We start from the raw sequence: 19,738 nt of genomic DNA, 5'->3' as shown, positions 1-19,738 counted from the left end.
TGTCGTCGAAACGCTGTTATTTTCATCATTGCAGGTCCACTTTGCAGCCTTCCTAGGGTCACGGGAGTTAGGAATAAATGGTTAATTATTACCCAAATCTCGCTCTCTGTGCTGCACATTTTACGTAGGAAAGCTTCCACAATCTTGGCGAGTTCAATGCAGGATTCGCACAACGGCTTGTCCTGAAAGATGGAGCAGTTCCAACTTTAAGAACAGAAGCTGTTATTTACGGGCCACAACCTGTAAGTATGATTTATTTTTCATCAATGTGTTTTCCTGTAATAGTTTGTATTGTTAGTTGTACGTTGTAGCAAGGAAGTAAACAAATGAAAACGCTGTTTGGCTCTGCAAACCAGCTTGTTAAATGCTCATTCCTACTTAACGTTATCTGACAAGCACCTAACGTTACGTTGGAAACTTTTTTTAAATCTCAATAGCGAACTTGGAATTAGTGTAAATTATTCTTTGATTAGAGCTTTTATGTATTGTTTATCACTTGTTTATCTACAGGCATGCTAAACATGGTTCTGTGTTTGATATGGCTACTGTAGTAAATCCAATGTTTAATGTTCGTTTTGGGTTAATAGTTCTGTCGAGAGATATTTGGCTACAATCGTTCTAAAAATACAAAAGTAACGGTGCCATTCAGTCAGTAATGATCACTATAGATCCGCAGTCTTTACTCAAAAAAATCCCTTTGAGGACTGTAGTATAATTTGTTAGAACGATTATATGAAATTCTTGATTATGAAGCTTATTTTGTTTGTAATACTATAATAATTAGTACAATTAAATAACAGCGTACCTAAAAGGTAATGAGACAACAAAAGACAAACCTTTCTGAAACGTCGTTTAACAGCCGTTCTTGAACAGGTTCTGCTCGATCATCTTCACTAACATTCTCTGGGTCTGATTCGGGCTCAAATTGGTATGGTTTTATTGACGCCATCGTTTATAATACACCAAAGCACAAACTAACGGTAAAGGTAAGGGGCGTGACATTTCCTGAAAACTTGCACTAGTCGGTTAGCGAATCACAACACACTGGGCCAGCTAACCAATCTGAGCCCTTTGCGTATTTTTGAGGGACTGGCTTCATAGAACCTGGAAACCATCAGACCGTTTTTACAAGGAGGGGCACCGTTTCTACACAGAGCAGTGTAGAATAAAGGTAAAATATATGAAAAATAATTTAAAATTTAAAAACGAAGCATGAACACATGTTACAGTGCACCCCACAAACACAATCAAGCCTTTGAAAAAATGTGTTTTACCACCCCTTTAAAAACCAACATGAAAATTTTTTGTGATAAGATTGTGATCTTGTTCTAATCAAATCAGAACATTCAATTAAAGACAGTGTTTCTTTTCTTTTTCTTTTTTCAATTCAATTTAAGAACAATTTTAAGGATGTGAGCAACATGCATATAATGCTATATTTTAATTTATGGAATTGATTTATTCACATAATAAAATATAGCCTACAATATCATGTGTCTTGGTTCTAGTTGGTTGCATGGATTGTAACAACTGTGCTGTTTTAATTTGACCCATAGTCATTTTGAATTTAGATGCTTGAATATTAGTTAAGGCAGTGCTGTATTAATAAAACTGACTTGGTCACACGAAAGTCAAAATATTATTAGTAGTGGTATTCTGACTTTCTCTATATTAATTTCCTAGATGTTTAATTATTCCTCTCAATAAAAAAAAGTGATACTTCTTTGAAAATCTTCTACACTGAGAAACTTAAAAACAAAACAAAAACTACTCAAATATAATTTAGATATAGATGTTTCAATGCATTTCCTTATCTTCCACCCTTCCTGAATAGACTTAATCTTCCATTATAGCTAGCCTCTACCTAAGTTACATTATTACTTGTTACCTGAACATTATTTCTATCTGTTTCTTAAAAGCTACAGGGATTTTATTTTGAAAAAGGGGTAGTCTAAACAGACAAAACAGTTGTCAGATGTACAGAAGTTACAAATTAATCTAATGTATCCATAAATATGAATTAATATCCTAGTTGTAAGTTTCTTGTCATCCTAAGAACAATTTTTACTGACAAGCTTGGGCCGATAAAATTAAGAGAAACAAAAAACGTCTATATGGCGAAATCTGAAAAAAATAAATGAATTTAAAATTAAAATAAATATGAAGACAAATCTGATCCAACTAGTTTTTCAGACAAACAACCACAGTTTATAACCAGTTGTACACCTTTGCTTTGAGATGCAGTTCTCAAAAACACTCAGATGAGTGCGTGCATACGAATCTGATTATCTGGTTTCTGAAACGGGTAAATGGAAATCCCCTCTTGCAGCATCAGCATGTGGCCTCTTTAAACGCTTTGTCTTGTCACATACTCTGAGAATTGGCTGCAAATATTCAGCGTAGCAGTTTATTTTATGGAATAATAATGTAAAACATTAAATCTCAGATACATAATTTTTCAGTGTTTTATGAAATATAGTCATGTTCTCTGATGAACATTTGCACTTCAGATATGTTAAGAGCATTAATCCTTTGCACGGAAGCTGTGGTGGGGTTTTTTCTCATCACTTTAACCAAACATATTGTCGTTTAGCATAGCACAGCAATTTCATAAGAAAAGCAAACCCTGAAAGAAAACCATAAGAACCATCAGTTTCTCTGTATTTAAAGAGAAACAGGCTGAACTTGTGCAATGCTTTGATAACAATGATGGGAAAAGAGCTGGGTAGGAGAGATTCTGGCCATTGGAGCACATAGGTGTAGGTTTTACCAACTGAGTATTATTGTTAAACCACTGACTTAGATACAGAATAGACACACAAGAGCAATTCCATGGATTCCCGTCAAGATGGATAAGTGTTCGTTTTCCTAAAGGCATCAAAGTCCCATTTTCCAATGAGCGCAGTTGATTAAATTTAATATCGAGTTCACGTAATTTTACTAAGCCTTGAAACTGTGCTGGATGAATATGCTGGAGTTGGTTTCTGTCCAAATGGAGCTCTTCCAAATTGGCTAGAGCAGAAAACACTTTGGTGGGCAAATGTGTCAGCTGGTTGTTTTGCAGGTGGAGCATTGTGAGACTTCTCAAAGATGTGAAGATGTCATCTGGAAGCTTTTTGAGAGTATTAAAGCTCAGATCCAGCTCTTTTAGTTTGAACAGATCTTTGAAGATATCAGAGGAGATGAAATGCAACTTATTGTTGGACACATCTAGAACCCTCAGGTCCATAAGACCTGTGAAAAATCCAATAGGGATGGTTTCTATCTGGTTGTTGTTCAGCCATAACTCCCGTAAACAACTAAGGCTAGTCAGTAGCCCTGTAAGTAGTCTTGCCAAGTGGTTGTTGCTGAGTTTCAGAGTCCGTAGTTTGACTAAATATTTAAAGGACAACTTTGGAATTGAGCGTATATGATTGTTCTCCAGATTGAGATCCATCATATGATGTGTCCTTCTGAAGAGGCACTTGGGAATCTTCACGAGGGTGTTGTTGCTAAGATCAAGATACTTAAGCTTCTTCAGCTTCATAAACGTGTGTGAGTGGAGCTCCGAAATGCGATTGTTGTCCAATTGTAGATCTTGCAATGCTGAAAGTGGGTAAAAGAGGTCTAGTGGAATAGCAGAGATATTATTGTTGTCCAGCAGGAGCTCAGTTACCCTGCTTAAGTTGTTAAACAAGATGTTCGGAAGGGACAACAGATTGTTGTGATACAAATTAAGGTTCTCAAGCTTCCCCAAGTCTTGAAACACATGTGCCGTAAGTGTCCCTAACTTATTGAAACTCAAATCCAATGCGCCCAACTGTGAAAGACCTCTGAGGGAACCGTCAGACATAGAAACAAGAGCATTATGACTCATATCCAAATGCCTTAGTGCTGGAACCTTAAAGAAAATGTCCTCAGGAATTGAAGTTATGGAATTTCTTTGAAGATGGAGGCTAGTCAGGTTTGAAGTATCCTGAAGGACACCGGTAGGTATGGAATTTAGTTTATTTCGACTAAGATCGAGGTGGTGTAGCCTTATGGCACCCTTAAAACTCCCATTGCCTACACTTTTTAGGTGGTTTATTGACAGATAGAGTTTAGCTAGATGGGTGCAGTTCTCAAACACATCCACCTCGATCATCTTGATCATGTTATTTCTCAGTTGGAGGTCCATAAGGGCAGGAGCTCCCTCCAGGACCCCATAAGATAAACTAAATATCTTGTTCATATTCAAATTGAGGATTTGAAGCTTGGTCAGACCATATAGAAGCATCTGAGGAAGAGCTGTAATGTTATTGTCACTGAGATCCAACACTTGGAGGTTCAGCAACCCATGAAATTGTCTTGGTCCTAATGTACTCAGTCCATTTCCACTCAGAAATAGCTTTGAAAGTCTGCTCATGTTCTTCCAGTTGGTATTCAGTGACATATTGAAGACATTCTTGGTGAGGTCGAGAACCAACAATTCTTCTAAACCTTTATTTGGGAGATCTTCAATCATGTTATTTGTAGCATATAATTGCCTGGTACCCTGAGGCAGATAAGGGACCTCCAGAAGTTTCTGGCTTGAGCAATTTATGATGTCAATATCTTCACATTTACATGGTATTGGACAGGCATCAACCACTGAGATGAGAGCCAGAACCACTGATAAGGGCCAAAACATTTTTAACGATGTGATCTGCAAGACCTAAAGAAATCCACAAGTTACATTGTGACACTATGTGAAACCGGGCATGTATTCAAATGTTCTCACTTTCATTTTAAACAAATTATAGCGAGTTATGAGACAGGATGAAAGTATTTAATGCTTTGTTGCTGAGATAGAACATTTTAATTAAATAAAATAGCAGAATATTCATTCTCAACTATCAATTAGCTAATTTTTTATTAGTTTTTAGAAATTATCAATAATCTATCATATTACAAAATCGAATAATAAAAATGTTGTATGGTAACACATAAATGTCACAAAAAAATGATGTCCCATACATATATATATATATAAATCATCAGCAACTTTGATATTTCTTTTAAGTTGCTCTTTATGCATGTAGACACTTACCTGCAGAAAGAGTCGACCTGCAAAACAGAATGGTTGTGAAAGATATAAAATGCACAGTATCACAATAGCATAAGGTAAAAAAAGACCTGTCAGCAGAACAACTGAGCTTAGAAGATCCTATCTCTGATGTCACATGCGATAGGTACTTGAAAAAAAATATTTCACCAACCACATGGACGCAACTAAAATCTCACCACAGCTTGAGGAAACCTAACAAATACAAAAGTTGCAATTCAAAACCATATGAACGGAAATTAAAACTGTTTGACAATTACTGCTAGTTTTTAATGAAATACTTGATATAAATGTTTATATCAAGTATTTCATTGATACTATTATATATATATATATGTGTGTGTGTCTGTCTGTGTCTGTCTGTGTCTGTGTGTGTCTGTGTGTGTGTGTATAAAACAGTTTTGCTCTAGAAGATCATCAGTTAGGGTATAGTAATAGAGTCCTGCTTACAAGCAGATTTAGTCCTTGTCACTCTAAAAGCATTGGGTTAAAAATAACCCAATTTCAATTATGGACAAACCCAACCGTGGGTTATGTAAACCAGGGCTGACAACACGCATTTCATTTCACACGCTCACAATATGCATTTGAAATACAAAATACTATTTTATATTTTGTATTTAAAAGCCTTTGAAAAAAATCAAATGTATTTTGTATTGAAATGCATTTAATCTTAGAATTGTTGTATTTTCAAAATACATAAAATACTTTTTGGCAGTCAACCTCTTTAATAGGCTGCTGATTTCCTGTATCAACTAGTTCACATCAGAAATGTTCTACTGTACTTCCAATTTGTGATTTTTTGTTGTTTGCTGTTGGAAAGAATAGAAATCATGAGGACACCAGGTTTCTTGGGGAAATCTTATTAAAGCCAAAATCTATTGAAGATATTTAATTTTGAATAAAATTATCTAATTTGTTGAAAACCATTATACACATTTACAGATCTATCTATATAGTCAGCTAGTTGACGATTCTGGATTTTCAGTCAAATACATGCTGTTTTGCTGTGTATAAAACATACAGAATGCTTGAAATGGTTATTGCACTACTATATGTACTACTTTAACAACAAGGTGATCTAGCTTTTGTGGGAAAAAAAAGCATTCCTGTCACAGCAATAACTGTTTTCCCCTCCACCATTTTTAAAGTTTATGGCATACCTAACTCGGAAACTTGGGTATAAAAATTATCTGTGAGCTTCCCCGTAGTAAATATGGCAAGGGCGTCGTTCATGTCCAATTTCCAAGTAGGAAACTCATTCACAGTAATTTCAATATGTGAAGGCAGCATAGGTGAGGATGTCAAGGTCAATTTTACTTACTGATTAAGGTTAGAATGGAACACCGTTCAGATTTGCTTTTAATAAAAATGAAGGGAAAAAAGACCACTATCAAGGGGAAAATAGCATTAGCACTAGCACTGGACATTAGAGCCAGTCAGTCTTGATAGTTTTTTGTTTTATTTCGGTCAGAATTTGTTTTTATCAACTATCTAGTCAAATGAGTTCATTAACATTTAAGCATTACTGTTTGCTATGGCTCAGTGATATGACAACATATGTTGGCGATGATATGTAAATTGATTGAACTTTTTCTGTATGGTTTATATATCGGGGTATGCAAATACAGTATATCTGGGCAGCTTTTAGTGGTCAGGAGTTATTGACTTGTTAGAATGATAAAGAATCATGGGTAAATGAGTAATAAAGAGATGTGTTTGATATTAAAAATAGTTAATAAAAGTGCAGTATGCCATGAAAGAGAACTCAAGTTCAGTAGGCCTACTCGCACACTGACAGCCAGCTTTCTGTGTGTTCACCCAGAGACAAAGATAAATATAACAATAATAATAAAGATGTAATAGAAAATTTTAATTGATCATTATGTATAAGAGCATATATGTTTGTGAACTGATGCATGTGTGTGTGTGAGACCTTGAAAATGGTATTAAGGCTGCCCATTGTTTCCTGTCTGGTGTCTCACTCACACTACAGCGTAACTTCTGTGTAATGACTCCTTCTTGCAAGAATAAATACTTTTTAGAAGACAGTTTGTTTCAGAGGGTCTCGTACGCAGTGATGATGGTTTGATGATTAATTTTTGCCACAACAATTTCTAGTCAGAATAGTGCGATTCCTTTGGAAGTGCCATCTGGACCTGAGAGCAGACAGTGTTTGGCCACATGGACTGAGAAGTTCCAGCTCTACCTCGTAAACTTCAGAGAGAGGGACCGACCGCATCAGGGCCAGGAGAAACTCCACTGGAAATGAATTGAATGAAAATGAACCCGTGGCAACCCAAACATCTCTGGTAAGAGGCGGCTAAATTTATTTTTCTTTTGGGTATAAAAAAATGGGTAGACCATAGTGACTGAGACTGTTTTTCTGTGGTGCGAGTACACGAGGTGTCCGGAATTAATTGAGACCTACGTTTAGGTCAATATATTTCATGCGGATGCGAGTTCTCGCTATATCTGGAATTAATTGAGACCTACGGGTAGGTCAAGATATTTCATGCACATATAGGCAAATTGGGTTAACTAAATCTGGACGAGTACAAGAGGCTCTCGGATGGAAATTGAGACCTACCTGTACATTTAGGCCAACAGATTTCTGAAAGAAGGCGAGTCCTCTGAGAATTAGGTTAACCGATCTGTTGGAGACGTCCGACAGATTATTAGACGTGCATCGAACGGGAAATCCACAGAGAAATAGAAACAGTCAGTATGGGGAAGTCTCAAAGCAAGCTTTCCAAATATGATACACCGGTTTTCTGTCAAATGAGAAAAAATTATGGGGGGAAATGTATGCAGGACATAGAGAAACTGATCAAATATCATGATTTTCCAGGTGAGGGAACATTGAGCACCTCAAGCCTGTGAGTGTGGTGCGGGAATCAGTTGAACAGGGCAGTGAGAAAACAAAAAGGCTGTTGCTCAGCATGTGTGTTAAAAATGTGGAACAGACAGTGGGTTGTTGGCTTGACATGGTGTCCGCGGGGTTTTAAAAAGTATTAAAAAGTGATAAATCAAAATTGTCAAATTTAAGGCCATTTAAAAGTGTCAAATGTGGTCTCCAGAGGTATTATTTTTTCCAAATTAGGTATTATTTTTTCAGACTATCAGGTGTCCTATTCTGATTGAAATTCTATCTGCGTTCGCGTTAGTTCGTTTAAATATGGGCTTTAGCATATCTGGGCACATAATCAAAGATCTTTCGTCTCCGTCTCAACTTATGTTTGATGCTGACGTCATATTCAGTGGTTGTTCGGCATCATCTCAGAACACTGCGCACTCAACAGAAGTGGCTGGCTTACTTTTTATTTTAGACTTGCTTCCAAGGCATATCTTCAACAACTGGACAACCATCGTCGTCTTCATGGGCAAATGCAAGTTTTCTGATAGCTTGGTGAACGATCCAGCGTTTAAGGACTGGCTCAGGCCTGTAGTAGGGAATAACAGACAGGCTTATTGTTCGGTGTGTAAAAAAAACATCAATGTCAACTGGATGCAAGCTAACGCACTTCGGTCGCAAATGCAATCCACTAAACATAAAAATGGAATGTGTGCTCGGAGAGAGCAGTTAATTCTACCAATCTCAGCTGTCTGTGCGGCTGCACTTCCACCACCACCGCCGCAAATTAGTGCTACTGTAGGCCTACTGGCCAACGCTATGGCTCCAGCAACGTCTGACCTCCGGGTGGCCATGGGCGCCACACCAACACTGCGCGCGGAGGCTCTGTGGTGTCTGAACACTGCAGTTAAACATCACTCATTGAACTCCAATGAAGGAATTTCGGAGCTGTTAAAAGAAATGTTTCCCGACTCTGACATCGCAAAGTCATTCACGTGTGGTAAAGACAAAACCGGGTACATCATCAGATTTGGATTAGCATCGTTCTTCAAAAAACAGCTTGTTGATGCCATCAACAAGGCTGGGCCATTCGTGTTGATGTTTGATGAGAGCCTCAATCAGGCGTCAAAGAAAAAACAGCTTGACATCCATGTTCGATACTGGGAGGATGACCGTGTCCAATCCAGATACTTTGGATCTCAGTTTTTGGGACATTGAAGGGCCGAAGATTTGTTGCATCACATAAAGGTAAGTTCTTTTTTTATATAGCCCTACTTACGTGGTATCCTGTGATCACTCATTTGAAGAGTTATTTATTCACAAAGATTTTGTATATTATAGGATGATGTTGGCTAATTTACTGTTGGTTACACAAAATAATAAAATTGGCCAAAGTCCTGCAGTTACTTGAATGAAACATGAAGGCCCACCTGCATTTATTGACCTGTGGGGTATAGCTCCAAGGTACAAGAAAATTATGTTTTTAGTATTTTGTTAAATTCAACAACTTATCACAGTTATAGAAATGTAATATTTGGCTAAGGTTTTGTTGTTGGATAAAAACACTAAATAATTTAATTGCTGAATTACCAATTATTATTTGAAATAAAATGTGTATGCAGTAATGCTTCTCCTTAACCAACCCTTGTGAATTTTGAAATCTATTTTACTGTGTCTGAATGATAACTTATAACCGATTTTCTCCTGGTGTCGATTCACAGGAATGTGTCACACAATTGAATATGAGGCAACTGCTATCAGTTGGAATGGATGGCCCCAATGTGAATTTCAAGTTGGTGGATCTACTCCTGGAAGAACATGCAGAGCTCTATGGAGGTCCCCAGGTTGTCACTGTTGGAAGCTGTGGACTTCACACTGTCCACAATGCTTTAAAGGCAGGCTTTACTATGTGGCAGTTGGAAAAACTACTGCGAGCCATGCACTTCCTCTTTCATAATGTTCCTGCCAGGAGAGAAGATTTCACTAGCCTGACTGGGTCCTCCTGCTTTCCCATACCATTTTGTGGCCATAGATGGGTGGAAAACGTTCCCGTGGCGGAAAGGGCAGTTGAAGTTTGGCTAGTGCTGAAGACGTATGTGGATGCTGCAGAGAAAAAGAAGGTTCCAGTCCCCTGCACAGCTTCATATGACACCATAGTAGCTGCACAAAAGGATCCTTTCATTATTGCAAAACTCCAGTTTTTTTCTTGCAATTGCAAGAACTTTCAACCCCTTCTTGACAAAGTTCCAAACTGATGACCCAGTGTTGCCCTTCTTGGCCAAAGATTTGACTGAGCTGCTGATGGCAATGATCATTAAATATTTTATAAAATTCATTGCATTTGGTGAATCTGTGTAAATTGTTGGATTACTAACTGCTTGTTTTGTCATTTTAAGAATTGACTCTTAGGCAGGCCGTTCTATAGGGCACTAGGATGCGAGCTGCTTGATAGAAGGAACGAATTGCGATCAGTGAAGCTTGTGACCTGTAGGCTCCTCACTGTGCAGAATGTTATTTTGGTCCTGAAAAATGAATATTAATAAAATACATCAAGCCACAATGTCTCAATTTTTAGAGATTCTTATGAAAAATATTAATTTCTCTTCTTTGGAAGGATTTAGACTACCTTTTTTTTAACAGATAATTTCTCCAGTCTTTGAAAAAATCCTCTCACAAAAACCCATGAGGTCAAGATGAGTTGACTTCATTTTTTATACAGATGAACGATTGTGTGGTCTGTTCCCGACCAAGTCAATCAAACGCTGAATCGGCGGAGCACGCCACCTGTTGAAACACTCAGAAGCTTCATTTAGCCGTAGTCACGTGACATGGGTGTTTTGAATCACGCTTCGGATCAGTGTTTCGAAACCTCTGCGCTTCGGGATCTCGCAAAGCTTCGGAACGACTGTTTCGCGTCAGCCATCCCTACCAGTGTCTTCTCTGCTGTTGTTAAGATTTTCAATCCATCGAATTGCGAATCCCTTCGTCTTGATCCATCGGTCTTTCCAATCATGATGTCCTTCTCCATTGATTGTTCCCTCCTAATTGAGTGTCCAGAGTAGGCTAGCCATAATTTGATTATCCGTGATTGTAGTGACATAGCTGGCTTGAATATTTTTTTTCAGCACAAATTTGTTTGTTGTTCTCACTCTCCATAGAATTGAAAGGACTCTTCTCCAGCACCACAAATCAATTTGTCTCAATTTGTTTATTTGCCCGTTTGTTCTCCAAATTCTGTTAGAACTGTTGCTTCATGCTCGATATTAAGAGTTTTCATTAGAATGATCAGATGGTTTGGAACGTCCATGTTCTTTAGATTCACCCAGAGTTTCTGGTGATCCACACAGTGAAAGGCCTTGCTGTAATCAATAGAGCATAAGTAGAGGCTTTTCTTCTATTCCTTGGCCTTTTCTAATATCCACTACATCTGCTGTGATGTCTTGGGTTCCTCTACCTTTTCTGAAACCTGCTTGCTCTTCTGGCATTTCTCTCTCGATGTATGGTTGTAGTCCCCACTGAAGGATCTTCAGTAGAATCTTACTAGCATGAGGTATGAGCGTGACTGTTCGATAATTGCTACAGTGGGTGGTGTCTCTATGTCTGTTTCAGAAGGCTTGATAAGCTCTATTGGTATGTTAACAGATCCTGGCGCCTTATTTCTGGATAGGGCTTTTATTGCAATGACTTCATCTTTCAGAATGTCTGGTTCCAACTCAAAATTAAGAGTTATTTAGTATTTTGTTCATGTTTGGATTGATTAAACTGCACTTGGGTTCTCACTCGCCTTAGTGGACTCATGTTACACATAAATTGTAGTTAGCGACAAAACATTTAACCTGAGGATCATTTTGCAAAAATATGCATTATATCACATATTTATTATAGCCTATTTTTACTCTAATACCATTAAAAAAGGTTGTTATTATTATAATGTTGTTATAAGGCAAAATAAAAACTGCCTTGTGCAATTTTAACCTTTAATATTAATGTAATTAATAAAAACTACCTTACGTATATGCAATTTTAACCTTTAATAATAATGTACCAACTGACAGGGTTCCTGCATAGTTTACAACATTAGTTGAGAGATTTTTGTTCCTTGAGATATAGACTATATATATATATATATATATATATATATATATATATATATATATATATATATATATATATATATATATATATATATATATAATTTATTTTAAATTAATCTATATTGTATTGAGATCGAAATAAAATCACAAGCTTATTAATCAAATTGTGAAATTTGTGACAAACCAGCATCCCCCTCCCTAGCCCGAACTCAAATGTTAGCAGCCCAGTTTAAACCAGACAACCGAGAATGGGTGGTTAATTTAACTCAGCATCATGGGTTGATTTATACTAGTTCATGTTTACAGGATTAATTTTTTTTTGCACCTCATCATGGGTTAAAATTTTCAGATTGACTTAAATTCTGTAAAAATATGTAAAGTAGGCCTACATTACACTTCTGTTTACACGATAGGCCTATGTACTTTATGTTGGTTGAATACAGTTTTAAATACGTATTTCATAGTTTTTTTTTTAAATTCATGTACCTATACAATTTTACCAACATTTAAATTTTTCGAAACAAACAGTCAACATTAAAAAGTAAAATTTTAACACACGTGTGATCAACCATTCTTTTCCACCGAAATGTTGCTGGTTCTAGTTCAGGTGTGCTGCCGAAACACGTGATGTGCATGTGCTGTCTGTCTGTGTTTTTTCCCGGGTTTTTCATAGCGGAAAGAGCATGACCCAGCCACTGGACCCCTGGTTCCACAACCATGGAACACATAACCCAAAACAATAACCCAACAGGCTAAACCCACGTTTGATTAAGAAATTAACCCAGCGCATAGTGTTCTAGCCACTTTCTTTGTTTTTACATACATTTTTAAAAATATGTGAAAGCTCTTTATTCACTGCCTGACAAAATATAGGGAAATTAATTAATTCACTGTACTGCCCATAATTGAACAACAGATGGCGCAGTTGAATGATGGCTTTTACTCATTCAGAAGTATATTCATGACATATTGTTAGGACTGGACAGTAAACGCATATTTTAGTAGTTTATTTTTCAGTTAATGTCCGGCATAGTCCAATAAATATAGAATTTTCTGCTCGTGAACTAAAATATTGATTTTAATTGACTAATATTGTGTAGACCTTATTCGGGACAGGTTTGTTCTTCCAGTAAATAATTTGTTTAAAACACAATTAAACCAACAAAACGGACTCAAAATCAAACAGTTGGCAAATAAATATTCATAATTATTTTGAGCTAATAACACATTTACTGGTAAAAGAAACTGCATGAATAAGAAATATGAATTTCATCAGCAATTTGGCAAGTAGCCTATGCTGTAGTAGGCTATACCAAGTCAATATGTTACCCTGTTTTGTTAAGCATTAGCTTGTGCAACACAACAAGAGTCATATAAAATCAAACGACTGAAACAATTAGTACTATCATCATGATCTGAAGCAACATTGCTTTAATCAATCACAGCCCAAATAATTTTAGTTAGGATATTAGATCTTTATCTTGTTCCTTTTTGCCTATGTTTTCCTCTGTTCAAACCAAAACACATAATGCAAATTCTTAAACTCATGAGCAATTTGGTGATGATCTGTGCATTCTATATCATGATGGAGCAACATGTCACAAGGCAAGAGTGATAAAGAAGTGGCTCGGAGATCATTGCATTTAAATTTTGGATCCGTGTACCGTGGCAGGCAACTCCCCAGAACCTGTGGTCAATCCTCAGTGATTGAAATATTATTACAATAAAAAATAAAAAATATTATTCCTGTGATGGCAAAGCTGAATTTTCAGCAGCCAATCCTTTAGTGTCACATGATCCATCAGAAATCATAATATTTTGTCTGATTTGGTGCTCAAGAAATATTTCTTATTATTATCAGTTGAAAACGGTTTAAACAGCTAATAATGTTTTGGAAACTGTTATACATTTTTCAGGTTTCCTGATATAGAAAAACCTTTTAAAAAAAAAAAAAAATAGAATCGGGGTTAATGCATTTCGGTTAATGCATTTCTCAATATTGTTCACATCCTCATTTTATTTTAAATTTAGCATTGTAGAAGATTAATCAACATTCATATATATTTTATGCAGATTATTATTATATTATGCAGATGCCTTTTGTTTTGAATCAAGTTTCCAGGACCAGAAAGTACTAGCGTACAGTGACCAGCTGGAGGAGTGGTGCACATTTATTCGGCAACCCTGTTTGTCTGGCCATGGGTCTGCTACTTGAATGAACAGGCAGTGTGTTTAGGACCATGGGGGAAGGGTGTGTGTGAGCGTCCGCCGCAGCCCTGCCCAGCCTATTCTTTCTCCTGACGTCCTTCCTTGATGCCAGTGTCACACGCTGCTGGGGATGAACGTTTTACAGCGACTGTAACGTTACAGTTTTTATGTTTGGGAACATTGACATTCCCTGCCTCTTCGAAAAGGATATTGTTCAGTTGTCTTTGTCGGGACGGGAGTGTGCTCGAGATACGCTTAATACATTGTATTTCGTATTGTAGGCTATCCGCTGTTGTTTATTTATTAATATATTGTTTTCCTGGAAATGTACACAGATGACTCTTTGAAGGGGACGCTGCGTCCGTGGGAGTGGTTTATTTTCTCTGGACAAGCCAGACTCATTGAAAAAAATGAGGATGTTTTTCCCTGTTTGATGCTGTGGTAACGTTAGCTAATTTTTTCTTTTCCTCTTCTGTTCTGCTTTTGTTTTCTTTCTGTCTGTCTCGTGGTCTACAATCGTTGACGGCGTATTCTTGAGGATTCAACATACATTTCTGTAAATCACACACTGTATGGACTGTTGGATGGAACATTTCCGTTTAGCTAAGTACAAAATGATCTATTGTTCCGGCTAGCCTTCACAGACATGAGCATCATATAGCTTTTTATTTATTTATTTATTTTATCTTTGTTCACATCCCATCAGCATTGCGTATAGAATCAAGTAAACTTGACCAAAATGAGGATTGTTTAAGGAAAACGCTGTATTGGTGGTCGGAGAGGGCAGCGATAGCCTCGCGATACTGGCTCGGCTACGGACTGCTTCTCCTGTCTGTGCTGATTCAATTAGGAACTGTTCACGGACTGCTGAAATAAACCCAGTATCGCTGTAAGCTGAAGCTCCAGGGACGATGTCCTCACGCGCAGCGCTACAGCCTGGGAACGAAAGGAATGCAGACCACGTAAGTTAAAAGCTTGCTTTCGTCATTTGATTGGAACGTTTGTTGTCAAAATTAACGATGGCAAGTGAGACTCGTTTATGTGAATCGGTTCTTTTAAAAACAGTTCGCTTCAAAGAAATGGTTCAAAATAACACTATCAGCTAACGTTACTCCTTTACGTCATCACGTAATTATTACGACATTCTAGAATGACATTATTAAATGTGCTGTTTAGTAACATATTGCTGTTTATTACGTGTTTTCCTATTCGTTTTTAACAACAATGGTATGTGTTCCTAGTTCGGTTGTTGCAGCCACGATTCAGCCCATAAAGAGTCGAAAACGAAATAGGCCTATAATTTGTATTGACGTTAAACAATTAATTTATATTTGACAAAAAATATGTATTGTTTTGTTTTATGTTTGGATAAAACTGCCGTACAGTCATACTTTTGCGATTTTAAAGTAGGCCTAGCCTATAATGTCCATTAGTGATATTTCTGTTATTTGGCTATTAAAGTAGGCTATCTTTATTTGCCCGTTTGTCAATTTATCGGTTCATTCCAAATGCTCTTATCATCAGTAGGCTACTCAGTTGTTCGTTATCAGGACCGAAAAAGAGTAATCGGTTCTCAACAACCGCGCTAACAAATCATAAACTAATTCAGTAGGTGCGGTTCCGATCCAGTTCAGCCGATTCATTGAAAATATTCGAGTCTACAGAAAGACTCCGTAATCGCTAGACAAGAGCACTGGGATGAAGCCAGAAGTGATCACGGAGCTCAGTTAGTTGTTAGTTGTGTTTATGGCTGCTTGCGTCTCAATTATTTCATAAACTAAGGAGTTGCATTGAGTAAAACATTAATTTTAAAATTAACAACGTCCTGCCCCTCCCTGAAAACACTGTCACAAATGACACATTGACATTATTGAGGGTATATCTACAACGTTTTTATTTTTTAGATCATGGAGAAAGGGACTATTTTGCAGGCCTTCTATTGGATTTAATTTGTGGAAGATGCATTTGCAACCTATTCGTGTCCTGGTGCAAAATGTTACTACTTGTGTAGGCCTACTTTTATGTGATGCAAAGTAAACCCACTTTTTTGTGAATCAGTGTGAATTCAGCTTTCAGAGGCAGAGCTATATATCTGTTGCCCTTCCCAAGTCTGGAATATTTGGTGACATCTTTGTGCATTTGCCAAAATGGAATAACGTTTATAGTATTTTTGTTGTATTTTAATTGAAAGCTTAAAAAGTTGCCTTTGGTTTATGATGTGCACATTTAATAGGTGCCGGCATTTTATTACAACATTCTTAACATGCAGAGCATATCAAAACAACACAAAAACATGTTTGCAAGGTAGCAAAACTAGATGAGTACCTTATTTAAGCACACAGTTTATAAAATTGACTACTTGCAAACTTGTATACCTGTTTATTTTATTAAAAAGTAGTCAAATTGACTTGTGCATCATACATTTTTAAGTCATGAAAAGTCTGAAATGTAAATTAGAAGGCATATAGAGTCATTGATGGCAGAACTTTCTGAATAAGATGTGTTTCTGGGATTTGTTTTCATAATGTGGCAAACAGCAATTTATGTTTTGGCCTATCATTGTAGACTGTTGCAAATATGTCTTTCACACATTTTGTAAGAACTCTATTTCCTCCTCAAACTGTCACATAACTTGTGTTCTGTGTACTTATTGTTACCAAAGCTCTTTATAAGTGAGATTTCATGTCAGGTGTCCATTTACCTGGCTTGAGTATTAAATAGTTCTTTAGGAGATGTAAAATACATCTGCTGTACACATTGTTACATCACATTTCAGAATTTGATTGCTTTGGAGGAAGTTGATTGCTTGTATTTATTGCTACTGTAATCTAAAGTCGGATTATATGTTATGCAAAAACTATTAACACACAAAGGGATCCCTAAACGGCGACCTAGTGGAGATGGTCATAGACTGAAAAATAAAGATGCATACGTAAAGAAAAAGGAGTGGTTGGATACATAAATGATTGAAGATAATTGAAAAGTTTGCATATTTTGCTTCAGTTATATCCAGCACCTCTGCCAGCACAGACACAACAGTGTGGCATGTCACACAGAGGCACTGCGAGACCTTCTAATCTAGAATGATGAAACCTGATGTGAAGGATGAGATGGCGAGCCAAGCAAACACGATAGGAAATGTGTCTACCGATCTGGGAGGTTATTAAAACTCTCTGTCTAGCCATGAAACAAGTGTGGAACAATGATGTCAAAACATAGAGCCTGCAAGTGAATCCACAGATTCCATTTAGGCCAGAGAAACATTATGTTGTCTGTCAAATTCAAGTTGTGCAAGGACTGGGTCAAGAAGGAAGCCCAGAATGTTCAGTACATCTAAGTGCATGTGAAAATGAATTCATGTTCATTTGCAAGGTCACATTTTTTCTGTATTTGCAGCCATCTTGATAACCATCACATTGTAACAGCTTATCCAAAGAAAATGGTACGGGTGGAAAATAAGATGTTAGAATTGCATCATTTCGTTTTACTTGACTAGACTCTGTAAATTCGTGAAAATGTTGATTTTGATTATGTGTTGAAGCTTACAGCTTTCACAGAGGAGCAGACACTTTAAATGATGTATATATCAGCTAAAAATCTCTGTTTTGAAACGATAATTATTCATGTGTTAACTACTGTGCGGACGTTTAACTTATGCTGAAGTGTCGAAACATCAAAAGAGGAAACTGATTAGTAAAGTGCGTAATTGTTCACGCATTTGACTTCCTCATTGCTGATCTGTTATGTTTTTTTACACTCTAACACATCAAGACATATTTTCAGTGTTTAGAGATTTTCCCCTCCCAATCACAGTGAGGTAATCTGGAAAAGGATAGATAATATTATTCTTCTGTATATAAGAGCTAATGATATGAGAAGAATATGATTCCTAAAATTCTGGATGATTCTGATAAGCTGATAAATGGAATTTTACTCTATTGTACTATTTTGTCAAAATAAATTTAAATTAAAAAGTTTAACAATGACCGATACAGATAATAATAAAAAATCTCTAATATTGGCTGATAACTGATGTAGTGATTTATTGTGCATCCCTAGTAAAGGTGCAGTCACATCTGTAAATCTCCTTTGTTTGAAAGTGACTTTTGTGGGTGGTGCTTCATTTATCAATACACTACTACTAATGAATGGACAATGGATTTTTTTTGCCTACGAAATTTCGCTAATATGACCGCACCTTGGAATGAATAACAAGTCTGCAAAACCACGTGCTGTTCCTAGATGTGTGGCACATACCGCACTGCACATCATTCTGAAGGATCCAAGTGTTGGCTGAAGTTTATTTTCAACAACATCTGTCTTCATTTTAATGTGATAGTAACATTTTGATTGTTTTATGAACCAGTAACATTTTGATTGTTTTATGAACCTGTGACAATTTAATGAACAAATTGCATGGAATTAATGAGAATGAATGAAAGATAAAAGAGATTTTTGTTGAATGATGGAGTAATGCAAACTATATTGCACCCGGCAACAAACCAACAGTTTTTTTCTCTTATTTCCCTTCCATAGAGTTCTTAAAGGGACAGCAGCAACAAACAGCTTGTTTAAATTTAAGAGAGGGTGAAAATGGTTGTTAAAGTCTTTCAAATAATTAATTTATAAAATGACCCCTTCAAGAGAAACAGTAACACACTATCACACCCTTTAAAAGATCGTTGTAACTGGACATTTATACCTCCACTTTCGGCCAAAAGAGGATTGGTCACTAAGAGGATTGGTTTTTCATTGTTTTCTCAGTAAAGCAGGAAAGCTGATCCAATGTAAAGTTCAGACAGGCAGGGGTACCACACGCCTGGTGGCTTTTTTTGAGGAACTAGTGAAACCTAGGCCTAGACACTCATGTAAGTGGTTGATAAAGAGGTTATTGTATCTGCTGTGAAGAAAACAAAGAAACTGAAGTTGAAGGCACATCTTTTATAAAGCGCATTTGCTTCTTGTTTGGTCTAAGTCTGTGGGATGACTTGTTCATAGCGCTACTAGTTTGTTGTTAATGTTACTGTGGTAAATATCCAGTCAAGTATAAATTAGTGTCTTCAAGACAGCCTAAATGAATACACCATGTTGTCCACCACAATGCAGTTATCATTTGGTTTGGCCAGCTACTACAAGTAAACCTGGTTATCTAGTCGAACTCTTAACTCTGAGCATGTTTTTGAGTCAAGAGGGTGTTTAGACCATGAGCGACAATCACACAATCAGCATGTTTTTTGTGCTAGTCATTGTGGAAGTATTGTGGCACCCCCTGTTTCGTTGCCAAGCCAATAGTTGCTCTTGACAACTGATATTGATGTTGTCTCCTTGTGTATTTGGCTAATGTGTGTGCGGGCGCATGAGGGGGTTATGTTACTAGTTGATGGGGAGGGGGGTTGCGGAGCGCGGTTAGCAGATGGGCCTCAGCTGGGGCATTTTGTTTGGCTCTCTCATCTGATGCCAAGGTGAGACTTTTGCTCTCTAGTCATGAGGATCGCTGCCTGTCTGTGACTGCTGCACCAT

At 37.0% G+C, this 19,738-nt stretch overlaps 2 protein-coding genes across 12 annotated transcripts in view; one reads left to right on the top strand and one right to left on the bottom strand.

Annotated features, from left to right (window-relative positions):
* Positions 1–2,125: 2,125 nt before the first annotated feature.
* Positions 2,126–8,938, bottom strand: LOC143716503 (uncharacterized). The gene is made up of 3 exons (XM_077209059.1): positions 8,835–8,938; positions 5,048–5,153; positions 2,126–4,672 (listed from the first exon to the last, which is right to left on the bottom strand). The coding sequence occupies exons 1-3, from the start codon at positions 8,936–8,938 to the stop codon at positions 2,609–2,611; spliced, it is 2,274 nt and encodes a 757-aa protein (XP_077065174.1). The 3' UTR covers positions 2,126–2,608.
* A 5,285-nt stretch (positions 8,939–14,223) lies between these two features.
* mark4b (MAP/microtubule affinity-regulating kinase 4b) overlaps positions 14,224–19,738 on the top strand; it is a 38,889-nt gene continuing 33,374 nt past the window's right edge. For 10 of the 11 annotated variants that reach the window (XM_077208492.1, XM_077208491.1, XM_077208482.1 and 7 more), the window contains exon 1: positions 14,323–15,180. In XM_077208492.1, coding sequence (XP_077064607.1) covers positions 15,130–15,180 — 51 coding nt within the window. In that variant the 5' untranslated portion in view covers positions 14,323–15,129. Of the gene's footprint in view, positions 15,181–19,738 lie in introns of all 11 variants that reach the window. The other variant, XM_077208483.1, reaches the window with a different exon arrangement.

Source organism: Siphateles boraxobius, unplaced genomic scaffold (assembly GCF_051911475.1).
Source record: "Siphateles boraxobius isolate OS27281-9 unplaced genomic scaffold, OSU_SipBor_1 6, whole genome shotgun sequence".
NCBI lineage: Eukaryota > Metazoa > Chordata > Actinopteri > Cypriniformes > Leuciscidae > Siphateles > Siphateles boraxobius.
Note: the sequence above shows the minus strand (reverse complement) of the source record. Positions and strands in the feature narration are given on the sequence as shown.